Source organism: Amphibalanus amphitrite, unplaced genomic scaffold, assembly GCF_019059575.1.
Source record: "Amphibalanus amphitrite isolate SeventyFive unplaced genomic scaffold, NRLGWU_Aamphi_draft 001353F_arrow, whole genome shotgun sequence".
Lineage (NCBI taxonomy): Eukaryota > Metazoa > Arthropoda > Thecostraca > Balanomorpha > Balanidae > Amphibalanus > Amphibalanus amphitrite.
Window position 1 is genome coordinate 40,154 of NW_024882846.1, and position 23,508 is coordinate 63,661.

The 23,508-nt window shown below is 57.8% G+C and overlaps 1 protein-coding gene across 2 annotated transcripts in view; it reads right to left on the reverse strand.

Moving 5' to 3' along the window:
• Positions 1–23,508, reverse strand: part of LOC122372373 (Krueppel-like factor 8) — a 73,012-nt gene that overhangs the window by 12,707 nt on the left and 36,797 nt on the right. For both annotated transcript variants that reach the window (XM_043349495.1, XM_043349494.1), the window contains exons 2-3: positions 23,227–23,472; positions 17,295–17,448 (exon numbers count right to left, since the gene is read on the reverse strand). In XM_043349495.1, coding sequence (XP_043205430.1) covers positions 17,295–17,448; positions 23,227–23,253 — 181 coding nt within the window. In that variant the 5' untranslated portion in view covers positions 23,254–23,472. The remainder of the gene's footprint in view (positions 1–17,294; positions 17,449–23,226; positions 23,473–23,508) is intronic.

The following is a 23,508-nucleotide window of genomic DNA, read 5'->3' on the forward strand; positions in this document are numbered from 1 at the left end:
TGGATAGATATCGACTCTGCTAACACTTAAACTCCGCTGAAACCATTCAAGCCTTGTCACCGGGGCCGTCCAATGGCTTCAGTAAATACGAGAAACGGCGTGCAGCCACGCTCTGAAGGCTGCAAGACCACTCAGCCGTCCGACCTCACAGGAGAGCCACACCCAGCGCGGCAGCGAGTTACGGCGATCGAAATTGAGGCCGTCCTTCCTGGTGATTAAATACAAATCATTAGGGGAGCCAAGAGGCTAATTGTGCGGTCCATTAGACGGCGATGGATGTGACTGCGGCGAGTTGTGCAGCGCCGGCCGACCAGAGCCGGCAGATAGCCAGCCACGGAGACCGCACCCCCGCACAGACTTCGAGACAGGCCCGCGCAACTCTGCGACCGCCGGCTCATCGTCCCTAATTACAACAGCGGCGTCTTCAAAACACCCAATCGGAACAACACAAACCGAACAACACATTCGGAGAACGTGGCCATTGTGAGCTAATTATACCATTGAATGCTAATGCTATTATTTTGATAACAGATCCCGGAGGTTTTCGACCGGGCTTATTAATGAGACCACTTAATGGTGAGTCGGCGCGGCTGCCAATTGGCTCGTTATATTCTCCCATTATGAGCTATCCAAATAGCGCATCCGTGACCACCACGTTAATCACGCCATTAGGTGGCTACCGCTAGTCATTGCCGGACCCGGCGGGACGCACCGACGCTCTCAGGGAGGTGCGGCGCTGTGGCGCGGGTCAGTGCGGGGAGGGGAGGAGATGCGCCCCTCACTGCGGCCGGTGGTGACCTGGTCAGGGGCGGCTCCGCTCCGTTCGGGCCGGCCGGGTCAGCGCCGGGGGCCGCCGGGTGACGGCCAACCAGCCGTGGGAACGCCGTCCGAACGGCCCGGTCACCAGGTCAATGCGGCCCCGCCCAGCCGCTCCCCGAGCATCCCTGGCGCGCCGACATGCCGGCGACGGGCCGCCCGGGCGCCGGCGGCTCCGCGGGCGGGGGCGAATCACACGCGCACGACCGTGATCTATGGGCGCCGATCCGGGTGGAGTGTCGGCCGCCCCGCCCGGCCTGTCGCCGCCGCCCGGTGCCGGATCGGCCGGCGGCGTCCCGGCGGCTCCCACGGCCGATCCGGCTATAAAGCCGGGCGCCCCGCCGCCGCCAGCGTCACGCTGCACCAACAGAGACGGCGTTAGGCCGGCCGATCAGATAGCGCTGGCCGCCGATGGCTTAGTAAAGTAAGCTGCTCGGCGGTGGCAGCCGCTGACGAGCGCCGCACGGTGGCAGACGGCAGAGGTCAGCCGCGCGGCGCGCGTGCACCGAGTGGGCGCGGCTCACGGCTGGGAACCGGCCCGACCCGGCCCAGCCCACCGGCACACACTGATATCTGATCCGGCCGGTGCCGTATCTGAACTCGTTAACCTGTTAGTCGGGCCGATACGAGCGCAACGTGACAGAAATAAACGTGCACGGCCGCATATTTTCCCATAGCCGGACTGTTTCCGATGGGCGCCACTATTTGCACCCGAGGACGCGGCTGTGTCACAGTTTACCGTCCCAATGTCCGTCATCATAGCTGGAGTGCTGGAAGGTCGCGGGTGGGGCATATTGTCGCCGCTCTCGCCAACCGCGTGAGGTCCCAGTGACGTGACCTGCACGCACTAGGAAGGTGCGGCCGTCACCACCGCGACCCCAGAGGGTCACGCGCTGCGCCAGAAAGCCGCGTGGGCAGCGCCATTGCGAAATGACCTGAGAACGGCCCAGTGACGAACAAAAGGCGCGCGGACCTTTTTACGAGTCAATGAAATTATCTTTACAGTCGGGCATATAAGCAATTAGGATGGCAATGGTTGTCGCTGAGCCGTAACGAAGTCGTCCTCGGCGGCAGCGATTGCGGTGCCTGCGGTGCAGCGGTGCCGTCACCAGCACGCAATGGCCGTCGCGCCTGGAGACCAAGCAGTTTGCACCGGTTTCTATGGCACCCCCCGCGGCGGTCGACGGCCGCGCGGCGCGCTTCACAGCCGTGTTTCCGTCGATTAGGCCAGCTCAAGTGGTGACTACGAGCGGCCGCGCCCGCGATCATTCCCAGTTACCGGCCAAGTGCCCGATGTGAGCTGCATCTAATCAGGGCTGGCCGCGCGGGGAGCATGCGGCCGACCGCCTATCGGTCCGGCCGGCCCACCGGCCCCGGCAGACGCCCACACGACCCACTCCCCGGCCTGCCAGAGTCGCGCAACGCCGCACGCCGCGCATTAGCGGCCAATTTCTCAGGCGACAAAAACAAATCAGGTGTCGAAACGGTCACGGCGAATCTGTGCTGTCGCAACAGCTTGCGCAGAATCGAACCGGGCGCCGTGTCGACGAGCGGCGGCTCCCGCAGCTCGAGCAGCACGAGATCTGCGCCAGCAGCTGCAAAAACGGCGACGTTCGTGACACGCGCGCCGCCGGCTGGACGTTTTAATCAGTGGCGGCGCCCGGCGATGAGAGCCGACAGATCCGTCCGATCAGCTGGATCAGTGATCGACTTCGGTCGGACGGTAGCTGCTGGAGAGTTTGGACCAGCCTTCACGCAGCGGGAGAGCGGCGGGCACCGCGCAGTCAGCACAAGGACGCGCCGGACCCGGTGACAACCTCTGTCCTCCCGCTGTCCACGTGATGGTGACGGTGCGGTTTGGACGGCCGTGGGACGTCGAACGTGCCACGCCCATCGAGACCGAGTGGACGAACGAAACCTCGACGGAATAAGAAAATACCTACTGCTTTGAAGGTACTACCTCCACATTCAGGCTTCGGCCGTATGACTGATTTTGCTGGTTTCCTGTAGCATCCTCTTGCGTCATGCGAATCATTGCCATCAAACTAGGTGGAGCAGCAGAGATCAAAACTCAAGCAGCTCCGCCGGCCGTGACATTCACTATTTCTCCGGAAGAGCCGGGTGCTCCAGCGAAGGTCCCCTCTTCACCAAACAGGGACACAGGGTGGGGCGGCCACGGCGCCGCCGGCGGCTCTTCCACGAGTTCTGTCTGCGGTACTGAAGTGCCGGTCTGGAGTGATTAAGGGAGACCCCGCCCTACTGCGGAGCGAAGACCCCGCCCCTGTCGGCAATCAGACGGACCGGTAGGCAGTCCGGGCCAGACTTGTAAGCGATTCAACTCTGATTGAATCGATTCTCATGAATCGCTTGAAAATGCCGACTCACTGTGATTGAGTCAGTTGAATCACCTCTTGTCACCATATGAATCCTGATTGAATCGGTCACACATGGCAACTGCAAGTGATTGAATCGGCAACTCATCGATTCAAGTTGATTGAATTAACAAAATGATTCAATCACCATGTGCTTGAAATTGAAGCTATGACCATATTTAGTACTACATTATGTAGAAATATATGTGGTATTTGCATCATAGTCACACACAATGCACTGCAAATTTTTTAGGTATTTTGTCAGTATTATAAATGCGCACAGCTATCATAATTGAAAAAAACAAAATTTTGTTTTAAGTTTTTAATCAAACTGTAAACACCAAATTATACATAAATGTCAACGCATGAAGATGAAAAATGCATGTAAAGTTTCTTTTCATTGCCCTAAAATGAGTATAGTAATCAAGTTAACAGTAGCAGTAAGCAGGCGCACATTGCTCAACAGTCAACACACATGTTTTAGATATCATGTTAATCTTTATATTTTCAATACCCTGTTTCATCAGGACATTTGTGAGCAAGCAAAACATATTGATGAATACACAATTCATGTTCACATTATAATTTGGTAACCTTAGTTACTGATTTGATTTTGGGCTAAGGGTCATAAATTGCTTGATCTAATCCATGGTCTTCTCACTCACTTTACATTTCCCAGCAGAATCAGCGTTTACCTATCAACGTAAATATTGGAATACCTTGGCTTATGAGCATTGATAGATCTGTCACATATTGCCGTGGTGGCTCCCAATTACATAAAAGTAAAGATACAATGGCAAAAAGTAGATACATACCCTACTAGGTATTAAAAAACAACCACCTTCCCATCACCTCCACCATCACCCAAAAACTATTGTTTTCATAGCTCAACAAACAATCTTTATCTGTTTGGTGTTCTTCAGCTTCCAGTTTTGAGGACCGCTAACAGTTTTGCATTCGATGCTAAATTCGGATTAGAGATTTGCTAGACTGCTCGCAATATTTGCCACATGGAAACCACGCAAAATACGCTTTTATGTCGCAGCCGCGTCAATATACGCTGCAACTACCTAGTGCTGGGCTAATGTTCTGTGCAATTTTGCATGTTTCCTTTTGCAAGCGCCAAGCTAATAAATGAATTTTTATAAGTCCTCTGGTAGCTTCATTTGTAACATAACTTGTGTTTTCTGTACTTAAATTATCATCTTTACACCGTATTTATATAAATAGCTACAACTTTGTTAAGTTCAGTATAGATTTAGTACTTTTCTATGTTTTTTTGGTATTGTCCTAGTGTATTTGGTTGGTATCTGTTTGGTATCAGTTTTCAAAAATGTTTTAAATTGATATCACATATGTATATATTTTATATAACATCTTGATTGAATCGCGTTGAGTTAAATCATGAGTTGAGTCATTCCCTGAATCACTGATAATGGGGTGAGTCGTGATTGAGTTGAATCACAAGGTCCATGAGTCGTGATTGAATCGCTTGGAAAATCAAACTGTTTGACTGAGTTATGATTGAATCGGTCATTTCATCAAGTGAGTCGTGATTGAATTGATTTATTTTTTTTTGAATCGTTTACAAGTCTGGCCGGGCCGTAGCTCGTTAGGAACGGTATTCGGTGATGACAGTGGCTCGGCCGCTATCAGACGACATCTCATCTGAGCCGCATTGCTCGGAGTGAATCAGCAGGCGGCGAGTGCCTCTGCGGGGGTCGGCCGGCCGCCACCCGGCAGATGGTCTTCCTGTTCCGGAGATCGCCACCGCAGACTTTACCGACTAACGGCACAGTTACCGTGAGAAAAGACGCCCATCTGAGGCGCGAGTCACGCTGGATCTGCCCACCGCGATGGCCGTTGATAGCACGGCTCAGCCATAAATTGGCAATGTATCATTCTGAAGCTAAACGTGTAGATTATGTGAAGTCAATGACAGTCATCCAGCGGAGCAGCAAGTCCACCGCGTGTGATGCATGATAGTTGCACTTTGTTCTGCTTTATCAACGTCATCATCACTGGACCAAACCTGTGGGAGCAGAGATAGCCTCTTTGTTTTGGTGAGACAAACTAACACGATGACGAATGCCGCCGCTGATAATTCCGAATTACAAAATGATCGTGGAACCTCAAAACCGCCGACCGGGTCGGTAACGGTCCGCTCCGGTCTGGTCCGGTGCATTCACCTCCTTGGAGGGCAGATGAGCGGCCCACCCTGATCTGCCAGTGTGGCTGCGGACGGCGCCGTGACAGACCAATCTGTGTCCGTCCGGAGCCGGGCCGGCCAGATCCGGGAGCAGACGGTGATAGGTCGGCGGAGGGTCGACGAAGGGATGGCGGAGGGTTGATGAAGGGATGGTGGAGGGCTGATGAAGGGTCGGCGAAGGACTGGGGATGATCAGATAGCGGCAGGTGGGCGCCGCAGGAGCTTCAGATGGCCGACTACTGTCTCCTTCCCATACAACGTCCGCTTTGCCTCCAGCGCGATGTAGGTATTTGTGATCGCATCTTCAGGAGTCTTTTTAGTTCTTCGACTCTTCTTCGACTTCGACAAGAGTCAAGACTGTCTTCGGTGGAGAGGTGGGCACATAACGCGACGGAGCAGAACGGCGATCAAAAGCGGCACTCCGGCTACCGGTGATCGGCTGAATACCAACCTGTTTCTCTTTCATCCCCAGCGACCTCCTTGACCTACCCTGACCTGTCTGATCCGTCCCGACCCCTCTGACCCGTCGCGGCCCACTGACCGGCCCACCGCACCCCACTCCAGCCCACTCCGGCCAGCGCCAACACGTAACGCACGTGATCGGACGTTAAACGATCTGCTCGGCTTCGCTTTCACCGTCGACGGACGACGTTGTACAGGTGGCTACGGTCGCCGCCATCGCTCGACGTCGCTCTATACCAACGACGAGTAAGCCACGTCGCACCCGACCCAGGTCGGCAGTGGACGGCACGTCGACTTGTTTTTCTCCAGGGCGACCTCGCATTCACCTCCTGAAGAAGAGAGTGTCTCAACGTCCACTCACTGCCTTCCGACGACATTCCGTCTGTCAGCGGTCTAGTGACATCGCCCCGTGTCGCGCTGTCCCTATCCCGATGTCATCAACTCCAGTGTTTACTTCCGAGGCACCTAACGATGTGGTGACTCTCTGCTCATTTGCGGCCGGCCTCAGCCCATCAGCGTGTTACGGCTTTGATCAGGCGGCTCCATAGCCGCTTCCCCGCGGCGGCAGTAAGTACGTGACCGAAATCGGCGACCAGAGGAGCCACGCCGCCGCCGTGGGCGTCCGCGGAATCGGGAGCGCCGCTACCGGTCCGGCCCGGCGCCGGCGGGAGGCGGCCGGGACCCGCTACCGGCTGATTTACTCAGAGCAGACGAGCGAGCCGCCAGCCGCGCCTAATTGCACCGTACGTAATGATATCGAGCGAACCGCACCGACTGCAGCCAATAACGAATAGGCGTAATTAGAGCGGCTGGCCACTGGGACACGCCCAGGGCCACCGGTCGGCGCCTTGCGGAAGGCTCGGAGTGGTCCGGCAGGTCGGGGAGACGGTGGACAGTCGCAGGGGAGAGGCGGCGCCACGCCCTGTGGACAGTGGATAGTGTAGTGCGGCAGGCTGAAAGTGGTCTGGTCGGGTGGGGAAACATTGGGCAGTTAGATGGGAGGGGTGCGGTGACGGCACGGTCTAAAGAGAGTGGACAGTGTGGTAGGACTGGTGGCTCATGGCTCTATGCTGATGGTGGGTCCGTGGCTTGACCTCCGACGACAGTAGAAATCCGTGGTCAACAATCTCTACTCTGAGTCTCTGGTGAGTACCATAACAGTAACTAAAGCGGTGATAGAGACGGAGAGTCGACATCACTGTCACCCTCCGACTGTCATGGAACCACGAGTGTCACGACTGTCAGACTGACGGCTCACGGAGTGCCTGGAGCGCCGGTGGTACCGGTGGTTACCCTGATCTCCACCCTGCTCTCCACCCTGTCCGGTTGTCGGCAGCGGCGGCAGCAGGCTGCACCAACAACAGAGTCAGAATCGGCAGCACAAGAAGGAGAGAATAGAGGGCGGAGCGACAACGCGCCAGTGAAAAACGGCCACCAAGATTAAGCTGTGCTTTGGACAGTCTGAATGGGAATGAATTAATTTTTATGCAAGTAACTCCCGGTCACGGATGTAGTGATGCCAGAGGCAAAGGCACTGCTGCCTTATCCATATATCTATAATGAGTGCTATTAGCATAGGCGAAAGACAATGAACATATCAACGCAGGGGCAGGGCTGCAGCGCCGGACAAATGAGCCTGGACGTACCAGCAGGGAGTGTCGTGCAAAAGAAGGGTAGGCGCACGCTTCAATGACTTGATTAAGTGTCGTCGTGGCTGTCCCCAACATTTTCAATACATCTAATGACGTCAGCATAACACTCGGTCTCTGACTAAGCTGCAGCATCAGCTAATGCAAAGTGAGCACGTACCATTCGCATTTGAAACAAGGCATGATAGAACGGTAACAATGTATAAAAATGACATGCTGCTATTTTCGTATTTAAAAGCTTTAAACGATCCAATATATCGCTCGAAATTCTTAAGCAATGATCATATTTCAAACAATATCCCTATCAATCTTGCTCATATATCATCTCATGTGGTGATGCTGCGACAATAAATATGATTACAAAACATTACTTGGAATACATGCCACCATGCCTCACGTTCCTCTCCAATCCACCTCCATTCTTCAAGAGACTGTTGGGTGCTCACGAAGTTATTACGTTAGTGTTCTACTGCCGTCCGTGAACACGAGGCCCCATCAGTGGGCCAATCAGGGCCGCCGCTGCCGTCGGGGCTACCTCCCGGAGAAACCGTGACCAAGCGGCCCTCCCACACCGGAGGCGCTCGCCGACATTTAGATGGCGTTCGATAGCCCGCCGGTGCGCCGCTCCCCGGCGCACAGTGATGGCGCGATTGCGGCGTTTTTGCCGCGGCGGCGACTAACACTGACGGCAGCGCAGATAGACCAGCCACCGTCTGTGTCAGTGCGGCGCCGCCCCGCTGCGGGCCTGGCGGGATACATCAGGGTAGCGGCCTGTGACCTGTCTTCTTTGCATCGCCTCCCATCGCACGTCTAGAACAGAGGCTGATCCCAGGGGAGTGTCTTGTGATCTGTTTTTTTTTTCATCCCACTTTTCATCGCAGGTTTCAGGCAGGGGCGACTTCAAAAAAGTTCCTAGTGGCCTGTCCTTTTTACAACATTTCGCTCGTCTTAAGAGGTTACCTCAGGGGAGTGTTCTGTGACCTGTCTTTTTTACATCACGCACACACCGAGCGCTGTGGGCCACCGTCGCAGAGTTTGCACAAGGCGACCGCAGTACGAGGATGAAACAGGATCCATTCATTACAACTAACAACCGCGGCTGGCAGTGTAGGTGACTCCGGTTTCTAGGCGATGGGAGCGGCGTGCGCGCGTGGCTCGGCTCGCCCCGAGGGTCCGCCACGCGTCGTCACGAGCGTTGATACACGGCCGTGAGTGTACACATCCGCCCTGCGGCCGGCCTGGCTCGACCGTACCGTGACTAACGGCCGCACGGATCCGGTCCGGTCCGGGTCACGGAACACGGGCCACGGAACGCGAGCCATGGGACACGGGACACAGACTAGAGGCAGCCGGGGTGTCACCGTCATCAGCTGGGTCGTTTGTAGGTGAGCGGGCGCACACACAGAACGGCGGCTCTTTGCTGACGCGGTCAGCAGAGAGTGAACAAGACCGTGGCTCCGTGACGGTGTATGCGTGACGCTGCTGGTGTAAAGCCGAAGATAATTAGCGTTATCAGGGCACTCATTATAAAACCGAATTGGTTCTCCAAAGTATGTTTTAATGGTGCAAATAAGGGATGTTTTATTGTCTGGTAGATAATTACATGTCACTACTCTATTGAGCTGTTTGCTTGGATCACCTGCGAAGGCCGTAAAAAGAATAATACGAGCGATACCTCTGCACAGACCAATGCCAGATCGCCGCGAGGATTCCATCAATAGCAATGACTGCCTCGCAATTGCCAAATTGCAAAATTTACACCTGGCTATACGCGTTACTTTAGACAAGCCAATTTTCCATCTGTGACTTTACAGATCTGTAAAGTCACCGATACAATACGAGCCGCGGCGGCGGCCACTACTGAGCGTGGCGAGTCGGTGGGCGCGCTGCCGTAATGGCCCGCTCTCGACGGGTGTTTACTATTGGAGCGGCATCGATAGCTCCTCTCTGGACCAACGTTACAGCCGAGCCGGCCCGACCGCGAGGGCGTACCCCCTCCCCGCAAAGACCACACATAAACATAAAAACCACGTAAAACAGGCCATGAAAATCGGGACCCAAGCGTGCCCAGCATTTAAGTGTAGCGCACCGGGTTTCCACACGAGCTAGAGTGCCAGTTAAGATGGCACCGTTATAAATCATTGTTATGGATGCTGGGCTAAATGAAGGGCACAAACGGTGCTCCCAGCCCAGAGTCTAATCGCCGGATCGGGGCTTTACCGGCGCCGCTTTTACCAAGCTATCGATCAGCGTCAGTGTGGAAGTCCGTCCAGATTTAAATTCATATTTAGTTTATTTCCAGTCCAGTTCATATTCGGTGTTTCGTCCGGACCGGTGCCGGGCGGGCTGAGCCCCGCACACCGCTCGGCGATTTTCCGTGCGGCAGAGCGCCTGATTAGGCCAATCCCAGAGCCACGGCGGAGGCCGTGGGCCGGCGGCTCAGTGCAGCGGCCGGCAGACGGTCACCGGGCCGGCCGTCGGCAGCTAATCACTACCCCTGGCCGGCGGCGGCAGCGCGGCACGGCAGTTTGAACCGGCGGGCCGGCACAGCGCAGCTATTTCAGCAATGCGCACGGTAATCACGGATCGGCGCTGGAGTGATGCAACAAGTGGGTCATCCGACCCTATCGGGGGCGGTGCGTGTCTTCTGCGGCTTGTTCGCGGCGCCATTCCACTGATTTATTTCATTTCTGGTCACCGAGCGCGTCCAACGCAGCGCGATATACCCACTAACGACCGGAAGGAGGGCTCCATAGCGCCCCACTTCGCACTGCGCTCCGCTCACGAGTGCTGGACACTCACGACCCGAGCTTTCACGGTTTCTCTGTGTGTATGTGACCATCCACCCTCGGAATACAAAAGAGCGCCAGCTTTTTAACGAAGTGAATTTCGGTGAACGTTGCCTGGGAGCGCCGACCCTGCGGATAAAAACACAGTGAAAGTGCTCGGACCATTCCAACCGTGGACACACGTTGTGTGCCTTGACTGAGTAGGATGCCGCGAACGAGCACTCGCCCGGTCGGCACGTCACTGAGCGTCATCAAACGTCATTGGACGTCATCAAACGTCATCGGACGCCATCGGAGGTCCTCAAACGTCATCAAAATCTGCTTAGAAACTTATGAAAAACTTGTCTCTAGAGATGACATCACAAACTATCACAAAACATCAATGATTCGACGATGCGGGGGCGACACAGCAGATTACGTGGCGGTTATATCGCAAGGCGCATCAACCACCGTTCCCTTATCTATGCTTTATCATAAGTACCTATTCGTCCAATCATCGACTTATGGATTTGGCTGGTAGTCGGTGGACTATGATTTCAGCTGAGCCGATTTCCAGTACTAGGGGTGATTGTTTGGGAGCGGCGTGGAGTCAGTCCGATCAGCCAGTTCTCAAACCCTGCCGATAATCGGCTGTGCTGGCGCCGCACAGACGGAGATGCCGATCGGACGATCGAACGATAGAGACCATCGGACAAGTGGGAGATTGAGCGATAACCAGGCAGAGCAGCGAAGAGAGTGTCCCAGCGCAGTGATAGATCACAACCGTCCACTGGTGACTGACGCACCTGGTTTACCCACCGCCGCCTTTGCTACTGTCTCCCCAGCCACCCTGACTGCCACCGCAGCGGCCTCGGCAGCTGCAGCTGGTTTAAATATATTTATTGTTATCGCTCTTTGTCGTGTGTCGTTCTCAGTCGGGCGTGTAATGGAGAAAACCACCTGGGCTGTTGTGGGCGGCAGCTACCGGGAGAGAACTGCGCCGTAACTGGCTTCAAACAGAGCTCAAAAAAGCTAAAAAAGAGCTCGAAAGGAACAACCACCTCAGCGCAACTGTGTTGTATCGCGCAACGAACGTGAAATAAGTAACCACATATAACATTGTGGTTCCAACTGCGCTTTATATCCGCTTTATATCCAGTTTTATTCCGCTTTATATCCAGTCGTCCGTAAGTCCTTTTCCAGTCTTGTCTCTAGTCCTCAGCGCCAGTGGAGCCCTGGCTCGGCTCGGCCCGATTATGTAGGTCCGATTCGGCTCAGCTCGGCGGCTCGCGTTGCGCGGCCGCATACATCACCGCTCGGTCGCCATGAAGCACCAGTGCAAATGGTGCGCCGACGCCCGGTACCGCCGCACTCCCGGCTCCCACTGATTTATACTCCGCCCAACGAGCCGCCCTCTCAATTACAATTAGTCGAACGGCCTGCGGGACTCTGCGTGCGACCCGAGCGGCCGCTGATCTCACGTCACTCTGGGCTGTACATCAGTGGCGTCGGTGATAATTAGGATTGATAATGTATTGCCCGGTGGTTGGGTCATAACTCTGCGCCATGGACGCAGCGCACCGGTTTGAGTGACGTCTCATGGACGACGGCGCAACGCGGGCGCGCCCCAGAGAGGCAGGCGACCGGGCACGTCACACGCGTGTGTGGAGAGAGACTCGGGCGGCCGGCAGCTCCCATCATCTAGGTTCCCCATCCGATGACGGTTGCCTTTCCACTGATGGATGCCGTGGTGACTGTTGAGAATCGTCACCGACGCGAGCCAAGACAAATCGGTGCCGGTCGCGCCGGCTGCGCGCTTCCTCGTCCGTTTCCGTCCCCAGCGGTACATGGGCCGGTAACGACGCCTGTGCGTGTGTAATGTATTCACAGCAGCGCGGCAGAAGGCTTGTTTCACCCACGCTGGCCTCGTTTCTACATGACAGCCCGCCAGCCGGTGGCGGCCGTCCAGTGATGGCTTAATAACACACGGTGCCTACTGGACTGCACTCGCTCGCTACGGTTGAAGTCGCTGGTGGTACACTGCTGTGCGGAGTTGCAGTCACTCCAGTGTTAGCCGACGACCGTGCGTTGCAGTCTCTCACGAGAATTTCCAAACAGGTGACGCGCGAGCGACCGCGGAGGCGGGTTTCCGGGATTACTGCTTCGGCGTGCACAGGTCTAAAACTGTGACACCTAAATGTGGCAGGATCGTGCTAAGATCTGCTTCAAGAGGAGATTGTTTTACAGCGAAAGTTCATCACTCAGGATCATAACTGCAGCCTGCAGCCGAGAATCACGACAAAGACGGAGGCAACATTGTGAAGGTTACCACAAAACAATATTGTGATTCTTATCTTGAGAAAACCCCAGCAAAGAAAACGCTTCTAAATCTGCAAAGACGGCTGATTTTCGTGGTGGGAAAGTGAGCATGTGACCTTCCTTGGTATTTTCAATCGGATTCCTTACAACAAAAAACAACAATTCTCAGAACACCACCTGAAACTGCCTGCCCCACGGTGGCTCGTGTCGCGGTTTGAGCACAACAGAAGCCATAAACGTTCACTAACGGGCCGACGGACGCTCACGATCTGAGACAGACTGACGAGCGGCGCGCGCGGCGCTGCCGACTGACACCTCAGTTGTCTGCGAGCTGTCGGAGGCCGTGATCGCCACTTCACGCCTCGGCTTGGCACAATGCGCGCCGCTCAAAATAATGATGTAGCCATCGGAGCGAGATCGATCGCATTCGGGAGAACAATGCGGCTGCGGCGCGGCGTGCGCCGACCGCTGACAACAGATAACCGCCCTAATGCTGCCGGCTTTCTTTGGACGTCAGCGCTCTGGCCGGGTGCGCCGGGGCGGGGCGCGGTTCCGCTCGGCAAAAACTGCGCCGTGCTCCTCAGTATCTGCCGACTCGTCGAGCGCTAATCAGCAGCGGGCTGCTGAGTTCACGGCGGCTCCCGCTGCTGCCGACAGATTCAGAGTGCTTCATGGTAGCGGAGCGAGTAGCTGCTGAAAGATGACATGAATCTCTGATGTCTGATCTCTGACTGCTGGCCGTCAGAGCCGCTCCCATGTATAGAATATATACCATGGAACGCGATCTAGCTAATAGCTACTCCTTCTGTCCGGCGAGGGTCAATAAAGTTCGTCTGCGAGCGCAGCAGCGTGGCAGCCGTCGATCTGGGCACCCTGACGGCGCACTGAGAGTCATCGTGCCGACTCATGAGGCAGTCGGCTCCTGTGTCGGCGGCGGCGGCGGCGCGGCGGGCGGCGTCACGTCTCCGAGCCAACCTGGCCATTAGGGCGGCGTGACCGGTCAATTAACACCGACCACCGCCGTCATCGCCCGGCCCCCGCCCGTGGCCTAGCCGGGGACAGAGCCAGTCCGGTCCGCGGCCGCGCCCAGCGCCAGCAAACCCCACCAACCGTCCACTGCACCGCTAGCCGGCCGCACCGAATCAGCAGACTAGCGTGAAGAGGAGCCGCGCGGAGATGGCCGACCGAGGCGCGGCGATGACGGTGCGGGGTGCGGCTCTCCTTGACACCAACACAGCAGCCTGCCGGTCGGAGTCATTTGCATTTGCGCTAACGAGCCATTTAGACGTCCCGGCCCCGCGGCCAGCTACATCCGGGAGCGTCCTGTGCAGGTCGCGCGCGCCGCGGGTGCGTCTCTGCACGACGGCGGGTGTGTCTCGACGGCGGCAGTCGAGGGGAACGGCTCTCCCCTTCTTCAAGCTGACAGGCGGCGCCGCAGTCAGCAGAATACTGAACAGCTCGCCGGCTGCGGCGACCGGAGGGCGGCGGCGCGGCCGGCGGCTTCTCGAGCCGGCTTTCCCAGCCTCCTCGGCGGCCACACCCGACGCCGCGGCCGTCCCGACCGCGGCCAATTAACCGCGCCGCCGCGGCTCCACCCGGCATGAGTCGATGACCTGTTCCTTTCCTCTCATCCAGGCGGGGCGGGGAGCGGGCGAGGGACCGGCCGAGGGCGGGCGGACCGAGACGCTCGGGCGGGACTCCGAGCGGCCGCCGCTGCCGCTCGCTCTCTCTTCGGCCGCCAATCTGCGGGGTGGATCTTCGCCCGGCGGCTGACAGACGGTCGCGGTGGCCGGGCGAAAGTCGGACGCAGCAGCCGCCGCTGACCGAACCAGGGCCAGGGCGGGGCCCGGCCGGACCGGCCCAAATCGATGACATTTATCTGACGCTACTGTCTAGCTTGGAGCCTCCCTGCAGTCTGTTTTGGTCTGTACTGAATTGTTCCATACGGTTTCTTAGGTGTGGTTTCATTTCTATGTAAGCTATGCTCGCCTGTCTCTGTCTCTGTTTTCTTTCCCTGTGCTGAGACCACTCCTGTTCCTCCGCCTCTCCTCGATCCTTCCTCGGCGATCGATCCGCGGTGTGGGCGGCGCGGCGACAGCACACCATCACAGGGCGGGTCGCCGCCGCCAGCACCGATCATATCTGACCGACGAGGTCCGGCCAGAGAGCCGCCGAGGGGCGGCACAGGAAGGAGACTGCTGCCACCGGGCGATGACGAATAGCACCCAGACGGGGACCAACATTCGGAGCGTGGCTGGCATGCCACCACCCGGACGGCATCAATAAATAATCACGGCCGCCGGGAAGGGGAGGGGACGGCAGTGGCGGCGGGGGCGCGCTCATCTGCACTGCAATGCGTCTTCATCAGAGGTCGACCGGGCAGACTGGGTGGCCGCCGCGGCCTCCGGTGTCCACAGGGAGACAGCGACAGACAGGGGAGAGACAGAGACATGCAGCGGTACTACCGCCTCCGAGACATCGACCGACAGAACAGGCCGGGAAAGACCGACAGCGGACGGCAGAGACCGAGCATGGACCGACAGCGGCGACAACCGACAACGATTAACGTCCCGGGCGACGGAGCACCTCACAAACAGTTCCACCCGCTCGGCGGCACGACCTCCGACCGACAGCGGGCCATGCATCTCACAGGGGTGCGGCCGGCACGCAGCGTCCGACACGCTCGCCGAGACCGCGCCCTAAATCAGATCTATCTTCGGCCGACGTGCACACTGAGTTACACGGCCAATCCGCAGTGAGACAAGTGCGATTACATGCGGCGCCATAGATGTTCGTTGCCGGAGCGTCTAATAAAGTCCGGCATCGCTGTCGCCGCCGGACACCTTCTGTATTATGGCACCGATTGATGACGTTATCGGCCGCATACGTCATCTTCATTGCCGGCTGCCGATGGCGGTGCCGATACGATGACGGCAGCGCGGCCCGAGCCCGGTGACGGACGCCCGCCTGAAGGCTCATTAGCGGTCGGTGGGGACGTGATCGACCGGTGCAGGAGGAAAGGACTGGCAGGCCGGATATTGACAGGGGAACGCCACCACAACAGGCACTGTCAGTACAGACGGTAGAAGCTTTAGCCGCAACAGCAGCAGCCTCAGCGACAGCAGCAGCAGCGGCAGCCGCCGCGCCGGCCGTGGCGACGTCAGCGGGAACATTAAAAACCACTCTCCTACCCTGGCCGCCGCCCGCCGCGGGAGGTCAACTAAGACACCGACACAGCCCGATAAAAAGACGCATTAGCAATGCTAACTAAAGCACATGACCAGCGCCGATGAAGTCGCGCCGGCCGCCGGTAACCCTGACCTTGTGCGGCTCGGCGCCGCGCCGCGCCCAAAGCGCCTCGCCCGACGATGGCGGAAAGCGAGGAGCGCCGCCTCGGAAAACATGCGTAATCACACGAAGCGAGGGTAATTTAATTCCTCCTCGCCACCCGCCCGGGCCCTGACGTCGGCGCAGCCAAGGTCAGCGGAAAACTCGTCGGCGGCGGCGCGGCGGCGGTGGAGGGTGAGGGCGGGTACAGGGCGCGGCGTCCGGTCGGAGGGCCGACTACTGAAGGCGGACGGCCGATACAACACTTCCAACCGGACGGGATAGCCAGTAGTCGGCGGCGGCGGCCGTCGATGGGGCGACAAGCGCGCCATTGACCGCACGACTCGATCGGCGTCCCGCTGAGGAGCACCGCCGGCGGTGCGCTGCCACCCGGCCACCATTGAGTTACAGCGGCCAGCTCCGGCGGCGAGTTACGAGCCTCGCGCGCCGCCAGGGCCGACCGAGTGGGTCGACACGACGCCCGCCGGCGGCGGCGCTATGGCCGAGACACGGCACTGCCGTCAGCTCGGCGGCACTCCCGGGCCGCCGGCGGCGCCGTCCTGCCGACCGCGCCCTGCCGCCCCCGCCCCCGCCCCCGCCCCCGCCGCCGCCCGGCGATGGTCGCTTACCACGCTCCGACACGCGTGCCCCGTATAAAAGTAATTACAATTACGATCGATGTCTGCCTGGGGAGCGATAAATTTGGCCGCCAAGGCTGCCATTACTGGTTGTGTTTTGGCACGATTCTTGTGTAATGAGACTGCACAGTGGGTCGGCCGCCGAGGGAGGGTGTGGGAACCCCGGGCCGGCCCGCTACAGGTCAGGGGTCACCAGTTAGAGACCCGGCTGAGCTCGCAGCCCGGCGCCGGCGGGCAGAGCGGCCCGGGCCACACTCCCCGAACCGCCCATCGTACTGGGACGTGCAGGTCGGGTCAGCAAGCAGTGATCTGGCCAGGTCACCTCTAGGAAATACCTGGAGGTGTTAGAGTGGCTCGCCAGTATGCAATACTGCAGATACCAACATAATTCAGAGAGACCCGGGGTACGACAGGACCAGTTGCGTGTGCCCCCCCCCCCCCGCAGCGTGTCGCCCGCACCCCATCGGCCTCCCCGCCCCTACCCGTGCGATTGTGATGGCGGAACAGGCGGCGGCAACCAGGTCAATGTCGCCCCACCCTATCTGCGCTCCATCTGCACCATTGACACTGGCAACGGCACACGACCGGGCCGCCGCACTGTCCGTATCGCCCCGAACGCATTCCGAAACCGCCGGCGGCTAGCACGCCCGCCGCCCGCTTCCCACAGCCGTCGCCCCGCCCGCCGGGACCGCCCCGCCCAGGACCGTGCCGCGCAGTCCCCGCGCTGTTCTCACCTGTCTTGATGACGGTGAGCTCGCTGGAGGTGAAGTGGGGGATGTTCAGCACGACGTCCGGCCGGGTGGCCTCCTTGAGTCGCGCGTGGCCGGCAGCCGTCAACTTGTTGATGCTGAGGTCCACCGGCTCCATCTGCTCTGGGGCGCAGTCGGCCTGCCGGGCAACGTCACAGACGTCAGTTATGGCAGTTGTTACATCAGACAGCACAACTGTGTAGCACAGGAGGCAGCTAGTGAATTTCATGTGCAAAGCAGTGGTAAACGAGACGACAAGCATGCGGAACGAGGACGACAGGATAAATAATAAAATCTAGCTTTCAAAACAACAACACAAAAATAACATCTTACACATCTATCACAAAATGTAAGTCACAAACATTAACAGATGGCACGTCAGCCAGAGGGCAGACATCACACATCAGACACAGCCTGGACGTCACAGTAGACGTCACACAGCCGTCGGTGGGCGGATATCGCACGTCACAAGCCGCCAATCACTGTGTAATTAATGCACGGTGGCCGGATACCGGTGGGTCCGCCGCACATCTGTCGGCTCTGACTCGCCACCGCGGCGAGGGAAGAGAGATTCAGAGAGCCGTGTGTTTTACATGGTCTGAACACCGGTACAGGTGTTAGAGAAGTGGTTCAGTTTTTTTGTGGGTCGTTTTTTAGGTAGGTGGTCTGAGATGAATTACCGATCAGGTCCGGTGTTGTTTAACTATCTCGTTTGTTTTTGGTCAGACGGTTGGTGGAGTTTCTATCTGGTGGTTAGGAGACTCCACTATCACGAGTGGGGTGGATATCGGTCGATGATATATCACGATATCACTGGGTGTCCGGTTTCTCACCAAGGAACATCGCTTCACCTCACTGATTCCTCCACCACCTCGGCGCACCGCAGAGCACAGCACAGCGTGCCAGACCAGCTGCCGAGCGGGCCAACCCCACCGGGTGGCTGCCGATGTCTCATAACTCACAGCCTGGCGTACCGTCGGCAGGGCAGCGCTCCCGGAGCTGTGGCAGCTCCCGGCCCGGGCTGTAGCAGCTCGGCAGCCGACCGGCGCCGCCCGACCTCCACAGGAGGGGTCCGCGCCGCAGGAAAAACCGAGCCGGCGATAGATCCGACCGCGCGCCGAACACGCCCAGAATATCGCCACGAAACATCAGCGCATTCACGAAACTGATATGTTTTTATTGCCACAAATAAGTTCCGTTCAAACAACACCATTTCAAGAAACGTTCTTTGCGAAACATTTCCAAGGAAGATCTCAACAGAACCCCACGCGAAATCTCTGCACAACGCGATAAGATCTGAAGCCTCTCAGTCGCTTCGAGTGCTTGTCGCTAAAACTGCGTCGAGTGGCCGCTGGGCCGGCCCTGGCCCTCTCTGCCAGAAAGTCCCGCCCGCCGACCATCGCTAAGCTCCGCAACCCAAAACAGCCGCGGGATGCCGACACTGAGGGGAAATTTAATCAGAGGAAGCGACCCGCTTATAGCTCGATTGATGATGTCTAATGGAACTCTATATTGCAGGCTGTTTGAAACCATGAACATCGAATAAACGAGTGCCTACAGCGGGCAGGGCGTGGCCCGGCAACCTGTTTCGGTTCTGTACTCCAGTTCCAACGTCTACGCCCCGCTATGATAACGCACCACCCGAGCAATGTCGTGAGAGTTTCAAGCCTCAGTACCCACTATAGCGGCGTTCAACCGCAGACCACCGCGCCTGAAGTTGTTTAATTGGCCCAAACTGGTACCATGGGCCATTCTGGGCCATAGTGTGTTCGCAATGACCCGGTCGGGGGCGGATGTGGCCCCAAACTGGCCGCCGAAACGGCCGGGCGCCGCGCTGTCACCCGGGGCCGCGCGGTCGGGAAAGCCCGTGCCACGCTCGGCGCCGCTGCACGGAGCTAGACCGGCCCGGCGAGGGTCGGCACGGTAGGCCAGCAATGCCACCCACCCGGGCCGCGGGGCGGCACAGCGCAGTTCTGAGGGCCGGCCGGAGCTGCCGCAGGGAGCCCCCGCCCCCGCCGCGGGGCACGTGTCACCGCCAGCCCGCTGCACCTGAGCAAATGACTGTATTTGGGACGATCTCCAGCTGAGCAGCAGTCACGGCGCCCGACCGCCGCTCCCAGCGCGCGGCCAAGGAAAACCCGCGTAAAACGAGCGCCGGCTCGGGTGGTGGCCGTAGAGGCCGTTGGGCGGTGCGGTTATGTCAGCTCGGCGCGATAACAGCCCGGCTCGATGGCGCCTGATGTGGGATAACCACAGAGCTGAGGTGTTGCTGATGACACGCTGCGGCCGGCAGCGGCAGTGCCACCCGCCGGCCCACCGGCCAACGGTTTAGGACCGGAGGGAGAAGGGTTGAGATCCGCCGCGCGGTCCGCAGAGTCGTGACCGGAGATGGTGCGGCCGGCGGCATTCTCCGTACCAAGACGGATGGGGATTCGCCGTATCGGGGCGTCATCTGGGTGCTCTCCGCGCGCGGAGTAGCGGCGGAGACAGGGCGGAGTCCGGGAGCGGGTTGGTTCGTCCTGACCCCATCCGTAGACCACCGGGGTGGCCGGAGAGCGACCTGCCGGGTCGGAGCGCAGTAAACCCACTAAACGCGCCCGTCCTACGAGCGAGACGCCCCGACCGCTCGGTCACAAAATCGATACTAAACGCCAATGAGACGCAAACAGAGAATTTAGGGCCGCTTAAAATCAGGCTAACAAGCAGTAAAGCCCGCCGAGGGACCACATGCATTGTTACGAGCTCGTCTCTCTGATGTGTTTGCGCCCAACCACAGCTGGTACGATTAGTGATGTACCAATAACGATGCCGATTTAATGCATGATAGTGAACTAGGATGATAAACAGGTATTTATCAGGTCGTCACGCCCGGGAGTAAAATGTAAAATAACCTTCTGCCGGTTTCTCCCATCAAAGAAGGCGCCGGCCGCTGCTTTGCCGCTGCCATGAGTGGTTCGAGCTCAGCACTTGAGTCCGGCACGACGCTGGACAACCCAACATTAGTGTGTCGTGTACAGTGAGCATCATAAATTCAATCGGCCCCCACCGGAGACATCGTTAAATGTGCTACCGTCATTACAGTAATTATAATTGCTGTGTAATGCCGACGAGATTCTAAATGATCGGATCGGCTGGATGTTCTCATGTAATTGAGGCTTCATGCTCGGGCATTGTTCACGAGTCGGTACGAGACATTTCTCAGAGTGTGCCGACTCTAATTGGCGCTGCACTGCGCGTGAAAGCCTCTACCAGAGGTGACATAATGGCACGCTTCATCATCATTCGGCTGTGATAGTGGGTAGTTTTTCGAGCGGCGTACGACACCCGTTGAATGATGGTCAAACTATTACACCCGGCCATTGTCCGTCTCGGGAGCGGCGCCGCCTTACCGCCGCCTCCTCGACCACACAGACGAATTGGATTTAATTATATCTAATGGTTTACGACTGATGCGACCTCTGGTAACGAGCCAAGTGATAGAGGTCTTTTTTCAATCGTACAGCGCTGCAGATGGCCCCTATGACGGCGGCACAGTCGTCTCCGCTGCAATGGCTTCGAGCCGGCTGTGGGGGCCGATTTGTGGCAAGGACACGCAACGCGGATGGGATATGCTAATGGCCATTGGATGCCGAGTTTTATTATGCCAAGTAACGGGGTCGGCCCCGGAGGTCGGCCACTTGCCGACGGTAGGTCCGGCGACAGCCACCCGACTGACCGACCGACCGGCCAGCCGGCCAGCCTTGAAAATGTGCGCTTTGCGATGCGCCGGCGACGAGCCTTTTAACCTGGAATCGGTTAGTTATGGCGTTATAACACCGCGGTAAGCAGTTCGTAAACATGCCACCGGCGTCAGTTGAAGAAACATTACCGCCGCGGCATTTGCATGAACGTTTTGACGGCCGTCCGCTCGATGGCGAGAGGAGAAACTCATGGTACAGACAGGCCGCAGGGAAATCAGCAACAGATGAGCTCACAAACGAAAGTTTAATTGGTCCGGCCCATTAAAAATATCCACGCTACGGCGAAAAATGATCGAACGTTGACCAGCTTGTTTCGGTTAATGATGGTAATGGAAAATACGCCGTAAAAGAATGACTACGCATGCACCATCCATTTCAAACTGACAGACGTGGGTCCTTTTCTCAAACTGTCTAGGCAAACTACTGTGACTAACGGGGACGAACGCATCATAAAATCATGTGACATCGATCAATCACACCTATTCTGTCATTTATCAGCGGCGTCGAAAATGAGCACAAAACACCGGCATTGCTAGGAATTACGGTAATCCAGGCCCGGAGAAAGTAGGGGAGACGGCCACCTAAAACGCTATGCGCAGCGCCCTGGAAAATGACCGCTGGCATCATATGGGTGGGTGGGAGCCGGCGGTGTCCCATCCGGCCCGGTGAGCAGCCGGCGGCGGTAGTAGCGACACTGGGGTGGGGCGCCCCGCGCTCACCTTTTCCCAAGAAACGCATCTGGAGCGGAAATCGCCGCGTCATGGGTGTCCCAACTGGCGACCGGCGGCTCGCTCACCAGGCGACTCCATTCTAATTCCGATTCTACTCCAAATCCCACTGAAATTCCACTGGGATTCCGAGTCCGTCTGTGTTCCTAACAAAGCGCAGGTTGTCGCTGCGCCGTACGCGGTTCAACGTTCCTTGCGTTCCCCAGGTGGGAGCGACGGGCCACGCCCTAATCAGCTCGCTCCATCGAAGATCAGAAACTGGTTCTTCGCGGGCGGGCCCGCCCATTTACGCGCATTTTCAGTTAAAAATACGAAATCTAGTCGGGAGTTTTAGTGGTCGGTGTAGCTAGCGTGCGCAGCTGAGCTGGTGACTGGCCGGGGTCGTGATTACTCAGAAGTACCGACGCTATCGGGACGGTGGCGCTATGGGCGGCGGGACGATGACGAAGCGGTGACGGGTACGGGTGGTGACCGGCGGCACGGACTTCAGCTCCACTTGGCAACTGGAGCGGCGGCGGCGCGGACGGGGGCGGGGCGGCGCGGCCGGCACCGCCCTACGAACCTGATCCGCGACCAGTCGCGGCGCATACCATAGCCGAGGGACCCACTGCGCCCGGCGTCCCGAGGCGACCACTTTGTTCGGCGTCCTCCCTCGGCCGTTCCGCCCCACCCCGTCCAAACCGGCCCGGGTCGAGCGGCGCGCCGCCGCACCAAAACGCGAACAATGGTGCGACAGATAGAAATATCGCGCCGCGCCGCACCCCACGCGACCGCCGCCACACGGGCGCTGCCTACAGATCAAGGATACGATAGCGGCCGCCAGATTTATAGTCCAACGTTCCTGCACGATTATTGAACGGATAAAAAACGGATGGCCCTGCCGTTCGATATGTTTTGCCCTGTGGGTGCAATTCAAAAGCGTCCAGCCACGCTCAGAGGCAGATTGTGTGTTCCGCATGGAAACGAACCACGATGCACCCAGCGGCGATTTGCCAGTGATACGCTCTCACTTAAACCTCGTGGCGACCTTTTGAAACGAGCCCGTATGTCGTCAAGCGCTCAAACCATTGACAAATTAAACAGAGACAGTTTTGTCAGTAAACATTTTACAGACTACGAATCAATCACACTGATCATTTGTCTGATCTGTGAGTCATGCCACACATGTTGTAGGTCATCGAAGCGTGCATGGTAACAATACGCCGGTGCATCCCCCTTTGCAGCTATTTTACCGCCATTAACTCGCTCAGTGTGTTGCATTCTTCAGTTCATTGTGCACCGGCCAAATTTGGACTCATGCTGCCGCAGCTTCCAATTTTATCGCATGCTCATTCAAATATTGCGTGTGCAGGAATATATTCTTCTATTAGTACAACGAATCTCCTTGCGTTTTTGTCACTAAGCTGGCTAGAGTTAACATTAGCTCTCCGCCGAGGGCGTTTGACCCACCTCTTTGGACGTCATTTCTGCGTGCATCGATGCAGGCTTCAGCTGACCGCCGCAGTACGGCGCTGTGGAAAACAACGCGGCCGGAATGGTGACCGTGGGCCGGAACCGGTGACCAGCGGTGACCTCGGTTACCTCGGTGACCTCTGGTGACCTCGGGTGACCTCAGGGGGCGAGGTGGCTCGGGGCGGCTAGTGCAGCCCGGCGGCGGCTGCCACCGTCACCATTGAACAGGAAAGCAGGCGAGACCTGGAACAAAAATACAGACCCGGTCAGTCACACCCA